Source organism: Leptopilina boulardi, unplaced genomic scaffold (assembly GCF_019393585.1).
Source record: "Leptopilina boulardi isolate dan_hultmark-lab unplaced genomic scaffold, ZJU_Lbou_2.1 LbouV2_38, whole genome shotgun sequence".
Classification (NCBI taxonomy): Eukaryota; Metazoa; Arthropoda; class Insecta; order Hymenoptera; family Figitidae; genus Leptopilina; species Leptopilina boulardi.
In genome coordinates, this window is record NW_026137951.1 from 3,386,187 (window position 1) to 3,411,310 (window position 25,124).

The window sequence follows — 25,124 nt, forward strand, 5'->3', positions numbered from 1 at the left end:
CCTTCATTTTATATTTTTATAATGGTGTTCAAAGATTTTTTTTTTTTTTTTAGAAAATCACAACTCTTGAGGCAAGTGTTAAGAAATTCAATTAACATGAAATGAAAAGTCCAGAATGATTTTTTTTCAATATATACCAAACGTGAACGTCACGCGGAAAATAAATATACATAATCCTTGAAAACTGGTTTGTAATTTGCATATTTTTCGAAAAAGAGATTACTTATTTGTTGCTCTCGTGTTTAAAAAAAAAAATCACAGTTAGATAAAATATAAAAATACACAATTTTTCTATAGAAATTATCATCAATTTTAGCATATATTATGATGAATCATTATATTTTTAGTCGTGAAAGAAACTACAATAATTTCTTTGAAATTTATTAAAATATGTTTAGCAATTTTTTATAAAATTAATTTAATTTAAAATAATAATTCTTTTTTATATTGGGAGTTTAAAATGAACTGTTTTCTTTAAAAATTATTAGAGAGAAAAATAATAGAGAAGAAAGAGGGAGAGAGAGGGAGAGAGAGGGAGAGAGAGAGAGGGGAGCATTTTTTCCAAGCAAACATAAAAAATCAAATTAAAAAAACATAACACAATAGTGAAAGTCAGTTCTTGTGACACATCAAAATTTTAACATCTTTTTTACAACTGTTAAAGAAATTACAAAATTTATTTTTATTAATATTTATTTAAATAAATAAAAATATAAATCTAAAATCAATGAAATCATTGTATTTATTTAACTAAAAAAATATACAAGTTAACAAAATTTTTAACTTAAATTGATCAAAATTTTTTGAACAAAATTTTAATAATTAATTAAAATTAAAAAATAACAAAAAATAATTATAATTTTAATGATACGACTAAAATTATTTTAAAATACATTAAAGAATATAAATATAAATATAAATATATATATATATATATATATATATATATATATATATATTTGTTAAGCACATGTCAAAAAAGATTATGTACTTGTAAAAGTCTATCGAGATAAGAATAAAGGTGCGAGTGGTGATTATGTGGAATTATTTCATGAAGATAATTGCGCGCGTAATTGCTATTAGTGTCCCCTTGAAGAGAGGAAAGTGGAACACATTATAGTTTTGTTCCTTTTTTTTTATCTCCCGAGATGTCCAATACAAAATTAATTATTTATTGAGAACATCCGTTCTTGTCATTCGTTGAAAAAGATTATTAAATAAATATATATATACTCCAAAGGATATACACTTGTCATAAACAGAAATATATTTCTTTCAAGAATAGAAAATATTTCCTCGCACAGTATAATATAAAGATAAACAAGTTTCTTTTTATAAAAAAAAAATTATTTTACTTCCGTCTAAACATATCAAATCAAAATCTATTTTCAACAATGATTAATTAACTAATATATTTATTTTTTTATTCACTTATTCCTTTTATTTAATTTAATTAATTAAATAATTTACTAATTTAGTAATAAATTAAAAAAATAATTTGCTAATATTTAAATAATTTCTATAACACCTAATTTTTCATCATCAATAGAATATTTTGTTTTAAAAAAAGAATTTTTCCAACGATAAAAATTAGAAGAGGAAAAACAAAAAAATTATGTTTTTTTTTTCAAAGAAAATTTCATTTCCTTGATGAAGACACTTTGTCTATATAATATAATAGCGGAAGTATCCGGTGAGTTTAATGATTCTGGAAGAGAATGATTTTTTTTTATTTTCTAAAGTTGACGTGAAAGGTCATATACTTATAAATATTCATGGAATAAATTTTTCAAACCAACAGATAAAATAACAATTTATATATCTACTTGTTCTTAGCTTATACACTCCGGTTGCTACTGGAATTTTATTAGACAAACGTTTGACCGATTCGTGTTAACCCTGATTCCTGATCCACGTCACTGGGTTAGTATTATTCTATTTTATATATGTATATATAAATCTTAAGAGAAGAAACAAGCGTTCTTTTTTAAATATATATGAATCTTCTTCTTGTCTACATTATCACAAATTTTACTATACGATGACTATTAATTATTGCATCTATAAATTGTGATAATTACCAATTTTTATTAATAATAATAATAAAAAAAAGTTATAAAATAATTAAAATAATAAAAAAAATAAAAATAATAATAATAATAATAATAATAATAATAATAATTAGTGTAATTATTAATAATAGTATAATAATTACTATAATAATTAAAAAAAAAAGCTAGTTCGTATTATTTATTATTTATCCAAATTTAATTGCAACAAGTGAAATTAATGTTTGCCATTTTTTTTATATATATAAATATAAAAATAAATAATAATTATTAAGATATAATTTAAAGATATCTTTAATGCATATAAATTACAATTTATATTAACGATAATAAATAATTGATAATAAAATTAATAATTCATTAATAATAATTTTTTTGAAAAAAAAAAATTGCGATAAAATTCATGTTTAAATTTTTTTTACTAAAGGGAAATTTATAGAACTAAAAACCTATAAAGAAAGTCGTTTTCCTTAGTATAAATTAGCACGCAATCGAGAGTGGTCAATGATTTTTAAAAAAAAATTGAATAAAGGCACACACAAGACAACTTTCATCGTTTTATCTTGATCATTTCACATGTATATCTCATTTCACTTTAACAAAATTAGATAGGTGTGTGATTGGTATATTCGTTGGATTTTCAAGTTCCACCTTAATACTTTATGTAATTATTTCACAAGAGTATAAAGAGATTATTTACATCTAACAAAAATCTATATACTTTCTATATATATATATCTATTTTTCGTTAACAATAACATGAATATTAATATACGTTCTAATTTATAATATTAATTAATAAAAAAAATAATACTAATTATTTCAAAATTAATACCTATATAATTAAATAAAAATCGTTTTATATATTATACTGGAATTTTTTAATGAACGATAATAAATATCAATATTTATTTCATAATTAATTAAAAATATTAAATTTTAATATTTAATATTTATTTCAATATTTAATATGTATTTCAATATTTAATATATTTTTTTAATTACAATAATAAATATTTAAATAAAATAAACAAAAAATTTAATTTTATACTTTAAACAAACTTTTTTTTTATCAAAATTATGTGATTTCTAAAAAATGCAAAAGTTGCGTAAAAAAAAAAATAAAGTTTCAAACTCTATTAAAATGACAAAGTATGATATTATTTATCTATACTGGCCTACAATGAAAAACAAGTTAAAATATAAAAGGTACTGAAATATAAAATGCCTGCTTATATTTTTGACCCAGAAATGTTATCAATGAAACTCTCACTACAAAAAGCGCCATTATTATATATATATATATATATATATATATATATATATATATATATATATATATATATATATATATAGAAAAAGTTTTTAATTTTCCACATTATCTGAATTGAAATTAATTTAAATTCTATAATAAATAAAAATTATTATTTTACTCAATGAAAATATATTGAAACTAATAACTATAGGTATTCTAAACTATTTTCAGTAAACTTGTTGACTAGTGCTGGCAATGTCTGACTACAGCCGGAATTTATCTACTCCATTTGTTTCGCATCACTGTCAATTGTCTGACTAATGTCAGAATTTTTCTACTTTGTGCACTTGCAGTGCAAAAAAATATGTATTATAATTTTAATAATGTTTTATATTCTAATTTTGTATATTTTGATAATTTTAAATTAAAATTATTATTAATTTATTATTATTATTTTGATTCTTATTTTTATTAATATTTTTATTATTATTTTATTATTATTATATTATTTTTAATTATATTACTAATTCTTTAAAGACCTTCTCTATTTGAATAAATCGATTTTCTCTTAATTTTCTTCTAAATTTTTTCATCTCAGAGAAAAAAAAAATTTTTTTCTTTTTTTAAACCAAATGTATAAAAATAATCTTTTTTTCTAAATTAAAAATTTTAATTCAATTTTTCCTCAACTCTAAATTAATTTGCATATTAAAAAGGGAAAAGATCGAATTCTGTAGCGCAGATATGAATAAAAAGACAATTTTGAAAATATAGAAAAATTAATAATTTAAAAAAGAAATAAAGTAATTTATCTGTCGCAATCACATATCGCGTATAGAGAATGCGGACTTTTCTAGGTCTCATGCGAGTCAATACTGTCCCACTGACCTTTTCTGCGTCCAAATGGTCCAAAGAAGATTCCATTCTTGCCGATAACATTGTCATCGATATATTTGAGTAGCTTACTCGTGTCCTCGCCCTTTTTCACTGCTATGGACTTGACCGGTCGTGGTGAAATGACCTTTTGTCCTCCCGCCAAAGTTGTTCCAATATTTCCTGATCCAGGACTCACAGGATGTGTTGTTGTTGTTGTTGTCTCCTCAGCCACCGAATTAATTTTTCTTTGCGATCCACTCCAGCTCCTCGCGCTCGAGATCTTCACCGAGCAACTCATCCTCTCATATTATACAATCGCTTTGGATCCTTTTTTTAAAAATTATTTTTCTTAATTTCTGCAATAGATGATAAATTTCTTTTTCTTTTTTTTAATTTTCCACACAATCATCAAAGTTGCAAAATTCGTTACACTTTTTTTTATTTAAATTTACAAAAACAAATTTTTTCCAAAAAAAAAATAATTATTGATTAATGGCAAAGTTTCACAAAAAAAAAAAAAAAGGAAAGCAGTCAACAAGGGTAGAGAAACCCTTTGTTCAGGGACGAGAATTTTGTTTAGGGCGTCGCGACGCTTACAGAATAGAACGCGCGCGCACATACACACATAAACACACACATACACACCAAAAATTATTCCCTGGGGAACTTACCCCCACCTTTATTTATTTATTTTTTATAATAAAAGTCTCTCGACGAATCTAAATCACTCGCGGTTCTCCGACCTCGTGTGCTTTTTCAAGAGAAAGATAGAGGGAGCTTTTTTTTAAAAAAAGCTATTTAAACTTCCGGTTCTCAAAAAAAAGAGAGAATGCAATTTAAAAAAAAAAATTTTTTTATGCTTTTTTCTCTCTCTCCAGCTAGTTTGTCTATCTAAATTTTCTGTCATTAAATTAAAATTCGGTCCTTATTTTTTGTGAGTGAAAAAAAAATTCACGTCTATACTGTTCAAGCGCTAAACCGAGACTGAATGTCTACTTGCTAACTGCCTGGTTCACCAATGACGTCATTATGCGACGCAGGCGCCTAACAGTCTTTAACTTCAAAATGATACCGTCGTTGCTTCCGTGCACGGCGGCCACCGTCCTCATGAATTAATTGACTTTATTATAAAATTAAACCACACATACACTTTCCTTCAATCACATATATACACAAAACTCGCGAGCTCGAACTTTAGACGCACACTTGATGTGCACTGATCGTTATAGACAAAGTGCAAGCACTTTTTTTTGTGAAAAAAAGTTCCTATCACTTGAATAAGAGGAAAAAAAATTATTTTTCATATTTCTAATTTTTGTTGTAAAAAAAAAAAAATTTATTTGAATCATCAATTTTTTTTTTTTGATTGATTCAGAAAAAAAAATTTATCTTTGAAAGGAAAGAAAAATTTATTTGATTCATATAAACGATTACTTGACTATTGTCAAATAAATATTTACTTGAATGAGATAATTTTTAAATTTAAATTTTTAATTTAATTAATTAATTAATTAAATTTTTTTAAATTTTATTTTAATTGAGCTGCCGGATCAAAGAAGGGCACATAACCCATTTGAATTACATTAGCTATGTGCCCTTCTTTGATCCGGCAGCTCAATTTTTTAATTTTTTTTCAATTTTTTATAAATTTTTTTAACAATGAAAAAACAATTTATTTATTTCAAATAATCGATTACTTAACTATTATCAAATAAATATTTATTTGTATCAAAATAATTTTTATTTGAATTAAATAAACTGTATATTTAAACCATAAATTTCTATATTTTTAACAAATAAAATTTAATTCAATTAAATAGAAATTTTTTGGTTTCAAAAAATATTTATTTGATTATAGTCAAGCAACTAATTATTTGAATCAAATAAAACTTTTTTTCAGTGTATTTTTTATACAGACCAATTTTTTGTTGTTATTTTGCATAAAACTTGTTTAAATTGAATAAAATATATATATATAATTTCAAAAAAAAACTTTAACTATTTATATAATTAAAAAAAATTTCAATAAAATATATATATATATATATATTTAATTTCAAAAAATTTTAAATAAATATTTGTTTGATTTTTATAAAAATTTGTTTAGTTAAATCAAAACAACAAATTTTTTTACCTCAATCAAAAATTGAATTACAATTATTATCTTTATTAGAAAAAATTTACAACAGTGAATCAAACATTTATGTCAATCAAACAAATATTTAATTACATGTTTAAGAAAAATATGCACAAAAGAACCAAAAAATTTTGGCCTATTGTAAAAAAAAAAGTATTTGATTAAAAAAAAAAAAAAAAAAAAAATCTTTTTTTCCATTTAGAAAAATGAATTCATTTCTTTCAAAGTTTTGTGAATTCTTTCAATGTATATATGATAATGTTTAATAATACACTTATATCAAAGATATAACATAATTTTGTTTGTGATTCATATAAAAACGTGAGAAATCAAAGGTTTCAGTAGATAAATTCTGACATTAGTCAGACAAAAGATCACTAAAAAGAAAAGAAACTAACTAAAAAAACAAAAGTAAAAAACTACCTAAAAAAAAAAATTCAACCGGATAAATTTAGAAAAAAAATTTAAAAAAACATTTTTCTGTCCATAAATGATTTACCATATTGAAAAAAGCAAAAAAGAACATAAAAATAAAACACAAATCTCGTTCAAAATTCTAGTCCACAATTTTAATACATCTGTTTATTTTTTTTCCCTATTTCGAGATTTATATTCATTTAGTTATGTCCAATAAACCATAGACATATGGCAAACATTTCCCCTTTTTTTTTTTTTTTTTATTTTTTAAATAGAAAAACGTTATGTTTGTAATTAAACTCCTGTTTTGGTGTGTGTCACTGCTATAAATATAAATTCTGATATCTTTTAATGTAAACTGTATATATACATGTATAATATACATGAGAAAGTTTTTTCCTAGTCTGTAAAAATAGAGGAGTGCAAAACACATACAAATATATATGTTATTTATTGTTTAGTTGCGTGATATGGCATGATACTGTTTTCAGTCATTACTCGAATTTAATATAGAAAATCTACACACACATATATATATAGTTTATTCCGTATTATTCTAAAGCAATCATTCTTCAAAGTCAAAGATTAGTTGATTAAACATATTTTTCCAGAAACATAATATAGTTCATATTTTTTTATCTAGTTTTTTTTTTTGTCTTCTACCTTTATATACGCCTATCAGATCTAATTAACCTTTTAAGAAAAATAAAAATTATTAGTCACCTTTTTTAAATATTAATTAATTAATTAAAAATTATTGCATAAGGAAAAATATTAAAAATTTAATCGTACATTAAATTTTCTGTCATTTTATTTTTTTATATCTATTGTAAATTAATAAATTTTAAAAAATCTTTCCGCAAAAAATTGAATTTTTTTTAATAATAATAATAATAAAAATAATAATTCATAATTAGTGTAATAATTCGAGAACTAAACAAGAAGCCGTAGTATAGTGTCATAGCAACGAGACCTTCACCCCTTATATTTATGGCTTACTTGTTTCGATCCTCAAACATTGTCGTTGCTTTAAGCAAGGGGTTTACTTGTTAAAAAAGATTATATTGCAACTTCATTTTTTTTTGTTTTTTTTTGTTTTTGTTTTTAATCTCGAAACCTGTCAAAACCAATCGCTATATTTGTTTTTACCTAAAAAAAAAAAAAAAAAAACGAAAATGCTCAAGTTCCAACTCGCTACAGCGGAAGATATTAAGAACGCTGCTACTATTGAAAGAAGAAGACAAATTGAAGAAATAAGAAAATCCCGAATCTTCAATCCTCGGATACGTAAAATTGGGGTAAAACCACGAGTCTATTGGTTAGGATTTTCCAATCAATTTTTTTTTGGTTTCATTTCTACAATATTATTATTTAAATATATTTTATTTTTAATTCTCTTATAATTGAAATAAAAATTTGAATTTAAATTTTACTTTTAATTTGTATATTATTTATTTATTATTTTAAAAATTTATATTACATATAAGAAAAATTTCCATATAGATAATAATCTATTTTCAATGACAGTATTAAATTTATATTCTACTCTATCAACTTTAATATATGAAATTTTTACTAAAAAATTTTAAAAACAAATTTCTTTTATATTTTATAGTAATTAATTAATCAACAGGTCTGTATTAATTTAAATTTTACAATATCGCAATTTCAATGTCAACTTTCAATTTATAGAGCTAAAAAAAAAAAAATTTCTACTTTGTCCTTTTTCCGATAATTTATTTTCTTTCCTTTTAATCTTTAATTCACGTTAACGAACTTGATTTCAAAAACTGGATTGAGAGTCACTTTTTCAAAAAAAAAAAATAGAATGATTCAATTTCTTTGAAGCGAATGTTGATTTCCATCTACTACAAATTGTGTTTATTTAATAATAATCTTAATAATATGCAAAACTATAATTCAAGAGAGCGTTTTTTTTTTAGAGAGATAAAAAATGCTTCATTTCTCTACTGTTAACTATCTTAAAATCAAAAATTCATATTTATGAAGTTTAAATACAAATAAATTTGTCAGAAATGTTGACATTTTTAATGATATTTATGTACTTTTTCTATTTAACCACAATTTAGTATTATCATTTTAAATTATTATCATCATTGTTTCGAAATTTATATTCAATTATTAAATGTATAATTTTATAATAATAATTTTTTTTTTTAATATATGGATAATAGTTATTACGTGAGAAATTTTTGCAGGTTGACAAAGAATTCTTAGATAAGCAAATTGAAGAAAAAAAATATCAACGAGATGCCGATAAAGCAAAAGAAGAACAAATGGACCAGGCACTTGTTCAAAGCAGCAAAATTGCAATTATTTTGGAAAAAAAAGAAGAGGAGGTAAATAAATTAATTTAATTAATTAATTAATTAATATAAAATAAAATTTTGTGTATTTAAAATAAAATTTCAGGAAAGAAGAAAACTTTTGAAGGAAATCAACACATATCGACAAGTTTGTCAACGATCAGAAGATCGTCGAGACTATGATCTTTATGATCCGAATGGATTGAAAAAAACTCCACAAGAAAATATTGTTTGCGGTGATACACGATATGGTTTAGCATCTGCACAAGTGTAAGAAGAAAAATTAAAATTTTTTAAAAATAGAAAACAAAACTGCTAATTACTAAAAAAAAGTAAATTTTCAAAATTAATTTCGAGTTTTTGTTAAAATAGAAAAAATTAAACGAGAAAAAATTTCTTAAATTTTTTTTGATGATCCAATTTGGGAAAAGTAATTTTTTTATTCTTATATCGAGAAACATTTTTTTTTTTTTTTTTAGGTTCGAAGGAGAAGACTGCAATAAGATGCAGCGTTTGAAGGAGCAAAAAGAGCAAATGCAATCGTGGGTAATGCAACAAATGAACGAACGTCGAGCTGCTGAAAAGGAGAGTCGCGACGCTGAGAAAGCTTATCAAGATGCAGTAGTTGCCCGAGATAAACGTGCAATTGCACTTGAGCTTATGGAAGAAGAATGTCGTCGAAGACTGAGAGAAGCTACAGCAAAATTTAATAAAGCTCTCGTAAGTCGAATACATTTCATTTTTATTTCCATCTTTTCAATATTCGAAATAATTGCGCAACATTAAACTTTTTTTTTAATTTTTCTTAAAAATATAAAAGTAATTTTAATTTTTAATTTGTGTATTTTTTGCCTATTATTATTATTTTTAAATAATAATTTTGTATTAAACCAAGTCCACTTCTGGGTCGAAAGGCTGAAGCTTAATTAATAAATAATAATATTATTTTTAAATAATCTCCTTTTTGTAATTTATCTAATTTACCTTTCCAATTTAATAAAATTTAATTAAACGTTTAAAACGCCATTTATAAAAAATTCATTTAGTTTCTAAACAACGCACAATAATTTTCAATTGAATAACTTAAGTGAAGAATATTTCTGAATAACTTTATGAATTATGTAAACGGCGTTTTTTTTTTTTTTTTTTTTGTATAATATTCTGGATAGTTAGAGAAACATCACTCGTTACATGAAACGTCATACAGTCATTAATTTCGAGACGGATATTGAGCATTTTAAATGTTCGCGTCGACTAAATTGCATGCGCATCAATTAATATACAAGTGGAACAAAAGAAAATACATAATAAAAATATCCTCTCGCTATTGTATATAGAGAGGTTTTATAATATAAAAATAGATCAAAATTTTTCTTAAAAAGAAAAATCGGTTTTTTTTTTTTTTTAAATAAATTCTTTTAAGAGAATAAATTTAAAAAATTTTTCAAAATTACATCTTAATGAGAAAATTTATTTAAATAAAAAACCGGTTTTTAACAAACTCCTTTTTAAAATATAAAAATTTTTAATCATAATCAGTAAAGAAAACGTATTTTAATTTAAATTTTAATCAATTCTTAATAATGTTTAATTTTTTCATAATTTTAATTTTTTAATTGAAAATAAAATATTTTAATTTTTTTTTATGTTCCTTTCTTATATTAAAATATGAAAACAATGATAATTCAACCAATTTGTCTTTATTTAAATTCTTAATTTTATTTTAAAAATAAAATTTAATTATTAATTAAAATGATAGTTTCTAATCAAATTATCAAAATATTTAAAAGATTGTATAAAAAAGAAAAATTGGTGAAATAAAATTTTCGTCTCGAAAGTAAATTTAAATAATAATAATAATAAAAAAAAAAAATTATTGACTCACCTCTTTCTTATTGAATGTGAATTTTTCCGCTAAAACAAGTAAGGTGTCCGATTGCATTGTCCTTCAATCGTTGACTGTGTCATCATATTATTTGTCTCATTTACGGCGATTCCTTGAATTTTTTGTTTTATTCTTTTTTCATCCTTCTGCGTAGGCGGAGGAACAAGAATACCGAAGGCGTTGTGAGGAAATTCAGGATGATGAAGATAAGCGAGCTGAAATATATAATCATGTTACTGGTGATTTTCTCACTGAGGCAAAGGAACAAGCCGAAAGTAATCGTGGACCAAACAAACCTTTGGCCTCCAGATATAAGGGGATGACCTCCGAGGAATTAAAAACATATCGCGACGAACAATTGCGACAAATCGAAGAAATCCAGGTAAAATAATAATTATTTTTCTTGAAGTGAGAAAAAAAATCATTCGCATAAAGTTTTATGCAAAAAAAAAAAAGAGATTGTCATCCTTTTGAAATCTGGAACAAAACATTTTAAAAACAAATTAAATAATGTAAATATAATAATAAAACAATAAAAATATACTTACCTTTTTTATAAGTATAATCCAAAATTTCATTCTTTAAAATAAAAAATAAAAAAATTTATTTTTATTTACAGAAAATAAAATTTGCCGAAAAGCAAAGAAATGATGATTGGAATCGCCAAATGTCAGGAAATGCTCGTACTGCAGAAACCTATTATCGTGAATTAGAACGAAAAAAAGCGTAAGACATTATTACTATTATTATATTAAACAAATTAATAAATTTCTAAGAAAATTTTCATTCTTTAAATTTTTCAGACAACTGAATAAGCAAATTGCTGAAGAAAATCTTCAACTTGCCGAACAACAAAAATCTCAACAGAAATATTTAAATCGTATCATATATAAGAATAAATCAACTCCGGAATTTTTTTCACAATTCAATAAGAGTACACGTTAAAAATAATTTTCAAAATAAATTTGTTTTAATTAATATTAAATTAAAAATTTGTTTTTAAAGAATGCTGAAAATAATTAAAGAGGAACAGTTTCATAAATAAAAAGATAAATCTATGTACAGAAATGTTTTATTCTTAAATTATGCACAAATTGCAATCAATACAAATGTATCTGAAACAAGCAAGTTGGGGGATATCTCAGTTTTTCTTTTTTGTCTGCCACGTAATTTTTTTTTCTTTTTTTAATCGGATGTTACGGCAGCAATTAGTATGTGTCATTAAGTTTTTGCATTGAATCGTTTTCGGCTTTATTTTTTTAAATATTGTTTTTAAAAAAATTTGCACACTTTGATTCACAAAAAAGACACGTCAATTAAGTTGTTGTCATATCCGGAAGAAAAGACTCGTCAGTTTTAAATCGATTAAATCAATTTAAAACCGCTTTATCGTATCTATTTTTAATAGCTTAGTATAGTAAAGCTAGTTTATTTGTTCAGACATCCACATTATTTTTTTTTTTTTTTATGTTTTTTTGACTAAGTAGTATTATAGTAATAAAGGTATGAGCTAAGTTCTGCACTTCAGCTAGATATCATAAAACATGTATCATTCCTTCTCTCTGGCACATCATACATTGGTATTACTAAGTATACGTTTACCGTTTTTTTTCATCATATATAAATCATGTGAAACAATGCAGAAACGAATTGTATATAAAAAGAAATCTATTATTCGTTATAATTAGATTATATATCGTAGTTACAGAAAAAAAGGAATGAAACTAAATTAGTGAAAAAAAAAATGGGGAATAAAAAGAAATATTAATCGCTGGTGCACACTTTTTGGGTGTGTGAATCAAAATCTTTCGAAGGAAAAAAAAACAAAATAAGCCAGTTCAGCGCTCTTCATGATAGTACAATTATTAATTAGCACTCAATTATTGAAACATAAAAATCTAGTCTTGTTAAGTAACTCTATGAGTAATCATAAACCAAAAAAAAAGAAACTCAATCTTCTGAAGTAAATAAGAAGGAACATCATTGGGAATTATAAATCCGGGAATTGTCACAGCTGCCGTTTAACGTTTAATCGAATCTAACCCGTTATATATTTTTTTAAATCAACTCATTTTCTCTCTCTCTCTCTCTCTCTTTTCTTAATCATTTCGTCAATAGCATTAAACGTAGTTATTTTCCCAAAAAAAATAAAAAAATAAAAAATAAAAATAAAAATAAATACAAGGGATAACAATTAGGCATCACCTTTGAGAGTCTTTGATACTCTTAAGTTTGCTGCTTGTTTTAAAGATCAATTTGAACGGTAAGTGTCTAAGTACCAATATATTAATCAGTCTAGAGTACTTTTTTTTCTTCTTCTCAAGTCAAGTTTATAGATAATATCAGCAAAACGAATAAAACAAAAATTCGTTCAAATTTAGCGTTTACAAGCAGCTAACATTAAAGAGCTTTTTTTTCTTTTTTTTTTATTATTGGATCGTTGAAAGTGAACAACGGATTTGGTATTGGTACTTTTTTGTTTTTTTTTTTTTTTTTAAAAACGGTACACGTCCAAAGCGCTGTCGGATAAGTTTAGGAGCTCGGTATAAAAATGAGGCACAGTTTCACAATCAGGGGGGGGGGGTGATGGTGGTGGGGGGGTGGATCGGGGAATTATTCTCATTACCAAATTGTGCTGTTACTACCTCCCAATGAATGTGTCCATATATCAAATTAATGATAGTGTTATTACTATCATTTTTTTTTAAACTAAACCATGCATGGATATTTATACGTGTCCTTAAATGATTTTTTTTTCATTTTTAAGGAAAATGACGATTTTCTTAAACAAGTGTCATAATTCTTATATCGGTAGCAAACAGTCTTAACAACGAGCATAGACTAAAAATCATGTCGCGTTCCATAATAATCGTTAAGTCCTTTAAGAGGTGAAGGGGGAGCGGGTTAGCGTCATGTTTGCGTACTTGAATGGTATTTGTACCAAAATTCGGGTTTATAGTCTTACGTTCGTGGAAAATTCGTAATCTGCGATTTTTTTTTTCATTTCTTTTCTTTTTTTTTTTTGTTTTAGCCACTGGTGCCATTAACCAGAGTCTCTTTTGGCTTGTTGCCTGACTGGATGCGAGGATTACGATTACGTTGTTCACGTTGTCCTTTGGGACCGCCCTGAGAACTGTTATTTGATGTCGTTATGTCATTTGAAGGTGTTCCCTCCTTACTGGCAATATTTCCATGGCCATGTTCACCGGGACCTGCATTGCCACCTAAAATAAATTAACTTTTGTCAATATTTTTTATCGCGAATAATTTCTCCCAAAAATTAAAAAAAAAAAAAAAATTCCCCTTAACATTAATTTTTTTTCTAATTCCCGACTGCTTTTTTTCTTTGTTTTTGTTATATTACCTTTTGAAACAGTCGTAGGAGTGGAACTGCGTTGTCTAAATCGTCTCACACGTCTTCGGTTTGTGCCCTTAGGTCCACCTTCCACACTTGATACTGATTCTACGCATACACAAACCATTGTGACCATCCGTTCAACGTATCGCAATATTTTATCAAGGACGATTTTATTTATTTTTTTTAGTGTGCTTAAGCAGTAGACTAAATTATTATGTCAGAGTTAGTAGCGTGCACTGAGTTATTTAATGAGACGATTAACAGAGTGTTAGATGGTCACAAGTGTTTGCTTTGCTTTCCCAAAATACCATTCTCTAAGCATCCCAAATGAACCATTTTCTCTCTTCTTATTCACTATCTTCCTTTTTTTCTTCTTTCATTCTATTTACATTTTCGCTCACTCTCTTCTTTTCATTTTACGATTGATTAATCATAAAATAATTTTTAAAGACACGTACAATTAAAAAAAAAAAAAAAATTTCATTCTCACTCATACTTCATTCTTTTTACGAATGATTTAAAATACGAGACAATCAAAATGAGTTATTCAGGATTTCGTGATATTAATATTGTAATTAAATTTACCTCTATCGATACTCGAAACATCTTGACTGTCAAGGACTGTATCTTCATCATCTGTCGTTCGTCGACGATCGTCCCTACGATCTCTGCGTTGATTCGAAGGTCGACCCTGTCTTCCACCATAGCTTGAGTTTCCTAAACCTTGATGTCCCCCTCGCGGTGGGAGATCCCGAATACGATCATCGTTACCATCCATATTATCTCGACGCATTCCTGAAATATTATATAAATTTTTTAATTATTTTTCATCCAAGAATTTTTGTCATCTACATACAATTATTATTATAAAAATTTATTATTTTTTAAATTCAGTTAAAATTGTTAAATTGATAAAAATTTATGTATTGTAAAATATTTAATTTTTTTATTTTAATTACCTGCATTATGTCTTGGTGGAGCTCTTCCTCGACCGCGGCCTCTACCGCCCTGACCACCTCTACCACCACGACCTCCGCCACCTTCTTCAGGCCCCGCTGACATTCCTCGTCTCACGGGAGGAAAATTGGGCATTGGACCAGTCGTGGCTCCATGCATATTTCTCAGTTGCTGATCAATTTCAAGTTTTTCTTGTCGAAGTTGTTCTACTTCCTGCGAAGAAATTAATTTAAATTAAAAATATTTATCACTTAATAATAAAATTTCCACTAATGGACAAAATAAAGAATATTTTTAAAAATCAATTTTTAAAAAGAATTATTAATTTATAATAAATTAATTTTTTTTATAAATAAACAAAAAATTACCTTTAAATGAGCTAAATGGTATTCCAATAAAACCTTAGCATTTGCAATACTTTCAACTGTACCAACAAAAACAAAGGGCACTTGTCCCTCTTCCCTTGGAATAGTTGGTTGAGGTTCATTGTCTCCTTCAATTTTAACTCGTACCTTAAACACATAAACAATCCAAATTGTTACTAAAAATTTCATTATATTTTTCTCGTTAAATATGTCGATGATCTTGTTTTCTAGAGAAAATAATGTTAAATTTAAAATTTTTAATTTTACTAAATTATATTAAATTTTAAATTAATTTTTTCCATTTCCTGTTTTTTTTCTAGAGAAAAATTTATTATTGCTGAAAATAAATGTCAAAAATATATTTGATAATTAGGTATATTGATATTTTTAAATCACATATAATAGAAGTAGAATTTTTCATGCAATGATCACACTTTTTTCAAAACGTGTTAAAAACATTTTTTTTCTACAATTTCCCAGCCTGGGGAATAGTAAATCAAAAATGTAAAAAAAAACAGATAAAATCAAATATATTTGGAAAATTAGAAATGGTTAAAAATAGTTTTTTTAATATTAAAACAAATTTTTTGTTAATGTAATAAAACTTATAAATAATCTACACAGTAAATAGGTGTATTACTAGTAATAAAAAAAAAGAAAAAAAAACTTCTATTCTATAAGCTAAAATTATAATAAGAACCGCAAGAATTGATACCAATTTTACTTTTTTTTTTTTATAAAGAAAATCGAATCAATTCTTACTTAAACCAAACTCAATAATGTTTTTTTTTTAGATGAAAATATGAAAAGAACCACGGGACCTTTTGAAAAAATAAAAAAGATTGTTTATTAAAAAACAATGCAAGTGAAGCAAGCACTGTGATATATTGTTTACCCCATATATAAAAAAAATTTAGAATTCGAATGAAAGTTATTATGTGAAGAGAAAAAAAATACTTCTCAATTATCCCTATAATTAAAAAAGACAGATTAGATTTAAATGCTAATGAAATAATTTTTTTTTTTTTTTTTTTAATACATGAAGCTGGCCCGAGTGGTTATGTGATATTTACCATCAAGCTTGACTTAAGTTTTTTTTTCAAGTGTATACTAAAAACGGATGATGAGACTAAAGCAAAAAAAATAAACGTAAGATTGAAAAAAGATACACTTTTATAAACAATTTTTCAAAAACGAAAATTTTTTAGTAAAGCTTTTTTGACAAAAATTGTAAAAGCTTTCTTTTTTAAAATTTTGACTTTTTGTTGCAAAATATATATATATATATATATACCTAGACTCGAATTATTATTTTAATTTTTTTTTTTTTGTCTTAAGTTTTCATTCTGTGCTTTAGTCAATGCTCATGAAATTATGGCACATAGAGTATTTAGGTAACATACTTACTCTATCAGTATGTACATTCCCATTCGAGCCAGATGTTATCTACCGAGAACAAAGAATGAAGTATATCACACACAAAATAACCCCCTAAAAATTTTAACTTTCACTCGAACAATCAATCTCTTTATAACGTAAAAAAAAATTATAACAAAATAAAAGGGTTATTCTCAATTTTTTTTTCTTTCATTTTTATTTTGTTTCTTAAAAAACCTAAACTTTTTAAAATACCCTCAGATCTTTTATAATTTTATAAATTATAAATTTTTTTCTGTAAGGATAAATAATAAATTTCTGTTAAAATAATCTACTTTGTAAAAATTGATTCTCAATTCATTATTATTGATTGAAATATTTACTAGTCCCATCGCAGTTGTAATAAATTCTGCTTAATTTTCTTTAAAAAAAAAAATAAATAAATAAAGCAGCTTATTATGTTGAATATTATTCACAAACAAATGATTTGATATGTTTAAAAGATGAAAAAAAGCATGAATTTTTTTTTAAAAGTTCAAACAAAATTCTTTAATAACGAAAAAAAGTTTTAATTTTGTTAGTTTACGAGAAATCTTTTAATAACATGGTTCTAAAATAATTAATAATTATCCTAAATTAATTGTATTTATAATAATTATAATTAATAATAATAGTAATAATAATAAATTATTTTTACTATTATTATAAATTATTATTATGAATTTTGAATTTTTTCTTTATTTACTTTTTAGTTTGAAAAACAAATTCCAAATAATTTTCTTTAAAAAAAAAAACAACTGAGAATACTGCAAATAAAAATAATAAACATTGTACTTACTACGCCACTTTTATCGACAATTTCTTGAATGATACGACCATTCTTTCCAATCACCTTCCCAACAAGAACCCTTGGTACCTGAATCGATTCTTCACTATATTCTAACATAGAACGCGCCTTTTTTACAGCTTCGTGCGTCTGTAAAGTAATTAAAAATTCCTTATTTTACTTTCTTCTCTCAAGTTCGTTATATAAAATAAAACTTAGTTTACAAAAATAAAAAATGGAAATAATTTAAACAAAATTTTTAATCTGACTGATTTAAATTGAATTTTTCTTACCTCTCCGTAAATTTTAAATGTGCACGAATTTTCCTCCAACTCAATGTTAGTAATTCCATCAACTTTTCTGGCTTGCTGGATATTTGCTCCGTGAGCTCCAATAGCTAGGCCCATTAAGTCTTCTCGAACATTAAATTCGTCAGTATACCTGAACATGAAAATAATAAGAATTTAAAACCAAAAGTTGAGAGGAAATTTCAATAGTAAAAATAAAATTTACAAGGAATTTTTCCAATGTTATTTTCAATATTGCATTTACTAATTATCCTAACAGTAATTAAGAAATTAAGCAAATAAATTATATAAGTAATTATTAATCAGTTAACTAATTAGACAATTAATTTTTAAAAATTAATTGTTGCACGATAATTTTAACATAAACAAATCAAGATCCATTAATATTTACAGAAAAGTGCATACAATAGAGATTGATTAATTTTTAAACAATTAATTCAACTAGGTAAAGGTAAATTTTAAAAATTTTCTCAGTATATTAGGAAAAAATATTTTCATATAAAAATAAAAGCAAATGCTCATGCAAATAACAAATACTACTAGATTGCTGTTTAATAAAATAATTTCTCATATTCTCATTAAAAAAAAAGAAACCCTTTCACACACTAACAATTTTTAAAATATTTCAACAAAAAAGAAAATTTTAATAATCCAATGAAAATTCTCTAAAAATTTAACAAAACATTCCTATTGTAGAATAAAAATGTATACTGTTAATCGAAAAAGTTGCAAAAATAATAAAAAAATTTTTTTCAATTTTTGCAAAAGCAGCCAAAAATAAAAATTATCGGACACGCGATCGATAAAGTATTCATGTACATACATACTGTGACTATTTATTTGTCAACTCGATACATTCTGCAACATATATATATATTGATAAAGAAGGAAAATTTTCATAATCGATAACAATTGAGCAAAAATCTGGCCCCATTAATATCCTGGAATTTAAAAACTTACTCCTTTGTTGAGGAATTATTTAGGACAGAGAAATCGACAACAAAAAGAGAAGTTTTCATAGAATCCGATGCAAAATTTTCCCATTAAAAGACATAAGGAATAGAGCCACCGTTTTTTTCAATTTTCATAAATATGTATAATAAAAGACGAAAAAGGACAAAATATATCAGTGTTTCTCCAACATTGGCAGGCGAATTTTGATATATTATCTGTTCAAGTAAAAAAAAATTAAAATAATTGAATGATTTTTCTTTCTACATGAAAATGCAAAGAAAAGAAATACACATTTATCAAAAAAAAAAAAAATAAATAAATAAACTGTGCTGTTTTTCTAGTACTAATTTGCACCAGCCACTATTTCGTTCAAATACATAATAATACTACAGAGCAAGTAATAATTAAAAATATTATAAAAATAAATAAACAAAAAAAAAACAGTATCAACATAATTTTGTGAAATACGAAAGTGTTTTAAAAGCATGTATATTTATAACTGTACTACACAGCACTTAACATGCAGACTGAAAGTGTAATATTTTTAAAAAAATTTGAATTTTTTTTAAATGTTTCTTTTTTCTTTGATTTTTTTTTTCTTTTAATAAAAATGCAGACGTGTGGATTGTATATAACAATAAGCTAAACTTAAATCTAAACCACGCTGCTTTTTTTTTTTTTTTTTTGTATTCTCACCTTGAATATGTTCTCACTCCTGCCTCATAGTCTGAGACACGCTGATATATAAAGTTTGATGATCTAAATTTGCTGAAATAAGAAACAAACCGCGATGTAACTTTTGATGGGGGGAAAACTCATATTTTCTTTTAAAGATGGCCCTATCCTATGCCCTTGCCATTCTGTCTGTTTGCTCAATTGTCTCTCAATTGACAAGAAACTATTTCCATTATTTGCCCAGAAAAAAAAAATAATGAAAAAAAATGTATTTCTATTAATTAATGGAATTAGTTTAATTTAAAATTATTAATTAAATTTCGAAATAAATAAAATTTAAAAACGTGTATTTATTTTCTTCTTCGCTCCAATTTTGGAAATAACGAGAAAAAAATTTTTTTTTATCTTTTCACAATAAATCTTGTCAATACTTCCTAAATGAATATTCTAGGCGAAAAACTTACAGTAAACATGCCAATGAAGATATAATTGAAAATAAAGGAAAAAAAAAAGTTTCCGAAAGCTTATTCAACAAGCTTTGTTCTGCGTAGCTGGTGCATTACTAAAGTTTTGAACATACGACACGTGTAAACAATGAATGCAAACATTATATTTGTGAGCATTTCGTTGTGTAAAGAAAACATTAGTAAGTAATATCCTGCGCAATGCTACAAAGCAAAATATCAATAAAGAGAACAAAATAGAAAGATAAAAATTAAATTAACTTTTTATATTTTATTAATTCAAAAAAAAAAACAAAAAAAATGTTAGTAATTTTTTTTTTGTTAAAATTTTCTCAAGCTTCAACTAAATACTCACACTTGCAACCAATATTTACAAAATTAACTGCGAGAGTTAATTTTATCACACACTGTCTTTCAATTTTCTTTCCTTATTAAGTTCCTATTTTTAAGAAAATCAATTTTTCATTCTCATAATTACAGGAGATTTTATATATTCAAATTAAGCTTTTTTATTGCAATAAAATGGATTTATATTCAAAACACCGTGATTTTCTAAACGAAAACAAAAAAAAACTGTTTTCAACGTAATTAAAGAATCTATTTTTAAAAAAAAGTTATTAAAATTATTGACATGTACACCAATTATTTAAATTTTGGTGGTAATACCTTTCACCTCTGCCAGTAAATGCAAACCACAGACAGGATGGTTTTCAGGACAGTGTATGGATAAGGTAATGATAAAAAAAACACGAAAATTTAATTACAAGGTTCTAGCAAACTTGCATTTTACTTTACTCTTTTTAATCAAATTCATTACTCATAAAAAGACCCTTAGTTATAAAAAAAAACAATTCTAATTAGTAAATGTTATTTTTTTCCGAATTAACATGCGTGAAATAATTAATAATTTGATCATGCGCATTTACAAAAAAAAAGAATTAGAAGAGATGTTAATTATTACAAATGGAATTTTTTTAATTTATGTTAAACGCAGGGTTTTATTTTGTAAAAATTAAAAAAAAAAGAAGTATGCTAGAACCTTAAAAAAATAATTTCTTTTTAATTTACTCACCCTCCACTCGTCTGCAGCTTTGTTGATTCAAGTTGTCGAGCTGCTTCTTCTGTTCTTTTTAAAAGAAGTACCTGCAACAATAAAAATCAATTAAGTAGAAACAGATTTTTTTTTTAATTAAATATAAAAATATAAATAATATAAAAAAATCTAATATTTTTTAAAATAACAATTTTTACACAAACTTAAAATCATTATTTTAAAAGTGAATAAAAATTTTTTTTTTAAAATTCACCTTTTGAGATAAATTTCGAAAATGCATTTCCTGGATCATGCTGCTGTGACGACGTATATTTTCATGACGGGAGATGGCCAGCAATACTCCACGTTCAGGCACGTATCGGCACACTGCCGCCCCTATTGCCTTTTGAAATTCCTTGTGTACATTATCCATTTTCGCACTAATTCACAAACAAAGACATTTTGTTAAACCAAATTTAATAAAATAATAAATAAACTTTAAATAATAAACTTAAATAAATCAACTTTAAAAATTAATTACACAAAAATATACAAATAATTATATAAATAAATTAATATTAATAAATATTTAATTAAAATAATAAATTAAATATTTGCTGGTTAGAAAATTTTCACCGAAATCGAAAAAAAAAATAATAAAATTAACACTTACAACTCACGGAGTTCTTCAGGTACTTCGATTTCAATTTTATGAAAAGTATTTTTATCAATAGGGGCATTAGGGTTCTTCGGTCTTAATCTCTCACTGCCAACTATTTCAGAATATGCATATTCCCAACCTAAATATTCCACAACTAGGAATCCTCCCTTGATCATCTGAAATATTTAGAAAATTTTCCATTTTTAAACAATTTAGTCTCTCTTTTTATTTTCAAGAATTTTTAGAACATAAATTTTTAATGTCAGTATCACGTTTATCAAACAATGTTCTAATTTTATTGTCTTGTCGCAATTATGTATAGTGACAAGAAAAAGATGTCCGAAATGTGTTACTGAGAAAATGCTTTTTAAAATACCTCACATAAAGCGCATAAGTTATTTCATTGATATAAATAAATTGAATTAAGACTGTCAGATGTAGTTCAGTAAAATTAAATTTAGAAACAATTCAATTTCATTTAAAAATTAAATATACATAAATTTTTAATCATTTTCAAAAATTTTAAGAAATTTAAAACAATATTATTTAGTTACTATTGAATATTATGTCACTAATATCGAATATTTATTAAACTTATTATTATTAATTATTTTAAAATTTATCTAAATATTTTAACATTTTTTTTTTAATTAATTTAACTACCTTAATGATCGCCTTCCACCATCCACAAGCCTCTTGATCGTTTGCCCGTGAATATACTTCGATTTCCTGGTTCTCCTGGAAATCAGGTTTTGGGCCATCTTTTGGGGGGAGACGAATTTCAGCAAATGGAAATTTAGATTCTGGTTGCCAACTGCAAAAGCAAAATAAATTTCTATAAATTTCCCAAATTCTCTAAATATCACGTAATTTTTAATTGTGTATTTTGTATCTCTAATTTTTATTTCCAAAAATACTTAATAATTTTAAAAAATAAATGCAAAACTTTTTCCTAACAATCTTATCACGCAAATAAAAATTAAACTCATTAAACTATTTTTGAAAACATTCTTTCTTTTTTTTTAAAAAATGCTCTTGAACATAAATTTCTGAAACGAAGAAGCACGAGAATCGCTATGAATTGATAAAACTTATCATTTTCGCAATATAAAAAAATAAAGCAATTTTTCAATAACAATCTTTTCATTGTTTTTTTTTTTTTTTTTTAATCGGAACGACAAAAAAAGTATTGTTATTTTTTAATTCAATTGCATAAATTTTATAAAAAATGTTCATGATGTAGAAAAAGAATTTAATACAAATTGATTGCAATTAAAATAGATTTATGTATTTAACATTAAAATAGATTTTCATATGATCCAGCTTGAAATAATGATTATTCGATTCTTTCAAATATAGACAGAATAATTATGTAATATTGCGGAATAATGATATTATTAAAATTATATTTTTCATTACTTATTAATTTATATTATATTATTTGAAAATTAATGAAGAAATACTTGAGAATTTTTATAATAATTGAATTAATAATTTCTTCTTGACATTCTTAGAATTACAAAGCAAACTAATTGTATGAACCCTATAGGAATAAATATATGATAAAGAAAAAAAATTATCAGTGAAACTCTACTCTCAGTTTGTGCCATAAGGAAGAAATAATCTTTCATTCTTCTGATAATAATCTCAAGTTCAAAACAATTTCCTATATACAAAATTAATGGAATGAAAGTCAGGAAGTTATTTTATCAATACATTTTCATGACATATGATGCTCTATAAAAGTCATGGCATCACATACTTAAAATATTTATCAAAAACGAATAATATGAAATACTAATAAATAGTATCACTCAACAAAATTAATTACTCAAACTTTCAATACCCTTTAACAAATAAATAATATTAAAAACAATTTTTAAAATTTTGTCAAAATAACAGAAATTTTTTTTTTTTAATATTAGTTTTCAATTTTTTAAAAAAGTATCATAATTAAAGTAAAAAATAATCTTAAACTTAATAATTCAAAATCAAAATTCATTGGATATTCAAAGCATTGAGTAATGCAGAACACAAATCTATTTCTATTAACACAAGAAGCTGTTTCATGTGAACAAAAAAAATTGATTTCAACCACAAAGAATATTTTGCTCATTGAAAAAAAAATGTGAAAAACTTACTCATTTTCGAATGCTACCAAAAGTTCTTCCTCAAAGACATCGGTGACAAAGGCCTGAAAGGAAAAATATATCAAGTTGAAGAAGTCATTACTTAAGAGTGCATTACTAGTACGTCACAGACTGAGATCGTCGACCGGGGGGTTGCAATATAGACGTGGGGTATTCAATTTAAGGGTGAAAAATGAATTGTCGAATGATTCTAGGATAATAAGGACAAGGGCTTAGGGCGAAGGTATTGGAACTCAAAAGAAAAATCACGCCCTGTCAAATGAGACATGGCGTCGAAGGAAGCCGCGTTACCTCCCGAACATTTTAGGGTTGCGCTTTCGCAAAGTACGAGCGTCAATTCATTAATTTTATAATGGTGTCGCGCCCCATAGATTCGGCCACCTGCAGAGATCTTATTTTACCCCACTTTTTGTATACTTTTCACAGAACGAACCTTATAATATGCTCCGTTTTCGCCGCATACTTCGACTGCGAGATCCTCCATCTTGCTTTTGTGTGACGGCTCCTTGGCTCCTCGATATAGACATGCGAAAGCACAAAATTTAAGTTGGCTATACTGATAGTGTCCACCAATCACATCATCAATTTGACAAAAGCTCAATGTTTATTTGTCCAATTTTTCGTCCTCATTTATTATTGGTTATCATTTGTCTTTATTTTTTTTTTTTAATTTGTCACACAAAATTTAAATTGAAAAGTTTTTATTATTAATATATTTAATTTATTATAATTTTAAATTTTCAAATAGTGTCTATTGTAAATGAAGTATTTGATAAAGGCAATATGAACTTAAATATGAATAATATCTCAAGGTTTTAATATTTCTAGAGATATAAGTAAAATTATACATTTTAACTTTCTCTGATGTATCTACTTTTTAAAAAAATTAATTATTACAAGCTTTAAATATTAAAATGTTTAAAAAATGCACAAATCTGCAAATAAATAAATAAACATTCATAGATAGCGCTGCAAGCGCTGTTACATAACCTCAAAATAGACAGATTTTCTCTATTATTTTGAATAATTT

At 24.8% G+C, this 25,124-nt stretch overlaps 3 protein-coding genes across 7 annotated transcripts in view; 1 reads left to right on the top strand and 2 right to left on the bottom strand.

The window, feature by feature from the left end:
- LOC127288124 (uncharacterized) overlaps window positions 1-5,207 on the bottom strand; it is a 75,286-nt gene extending 70,079 nt beyond the window's left edge. The window contains exon 1 of the mRNA XM_051315391.1: window positions 4,213-5,207. Within this exon, the coding sequence (XP_051171348.1) occupies window positions 4,213-4,498 (286 nt within the window). The 5' untranslated portion in view covers window positions 4,499-5,207. The remainder of the gene's footprint in view (window positions 1-4,212) is intronic.
- Window positions 5,208-7,829: 2,622 nt separating this feature from the next.
- Window positions 7,830-12,915, top strand: LOC127288126 (RIB43A-like with coiled-coils protein 2). Its single transcript, XM_051315398.1, has 7 exons — window positions 7,830-8,052; window positions 8,974-9,114; window positions 9,188-9,351; window positions 9,561-9,801; window positions 11,121-11,348; window positions 11,586-11,692; window positions 11,770-12,915. The coding sequence occupies exons 1-7, from the start codon at window positions 7,930-7,932 to the stop codon at window positions 11,909-11,911; spliced, it is 1,146 nt and encodes a 381-aa protein (XP_051171355.1). The 5' UTR covers window positions 7,830-7,929; the 3' UTR covers window positions 11,912-12,915.
- LOC127288125 (fragile X messenger ribonucleoprotein 1 homolog) lies at window positions 12,023-24,684 on the bottom strand. 5 transcript variants are annotated; one of them, XM_051315392.1, is made up of 15 exons: window positions 24,528-24,684; window positions 24,086-24,138; window positions 22,608-22,758; window positions 21,957-22,120; window positions 21,558-21,723; window positions 21,323-21,393; window positions 19,808-19,879; window positions 18,143-18,290; window positions 17,862-17,999; window positions 17,054-17,092; window positions 15,650-15,793; window positions 15,284-15,494; window positions 14,910-15,119; window positions 14,331-14,429; window positions 12,023-14,190 (listed from the first exon to the last, which is right to left on the bottom strand). In XM_051315392.1, the coding sequence occupies exons 1-15, from the start codon at window positions 24,576-24,578 to the stop codon at window positions 13,994-13,996; spliced, it is 1,914 nt and encodes a 637-aa protein (XP_051171349.1). In that variant the 5' UTR covers window positions 24,579-24,684; the 3' UTR covers window positions 12,023-13,993. The 5 variants fall into 5 exon arrangements, with proteins under 5 accessions (XP_051171349.1, XP_051171352.1, XP_051171350.1 ...); XM_051315395.1 differs by lacking the exon at window positions 19,808-19,879 and having other exon boundaries at window positions 24,528-24,683; XM_051315393.1 differs by lacking the exon at window positions 17,054-17,092 and having other exon boundaries at window positions 24,528-24,683.
- Window positions 24,685-25,124: the final 440 nt, after the last annotated feature.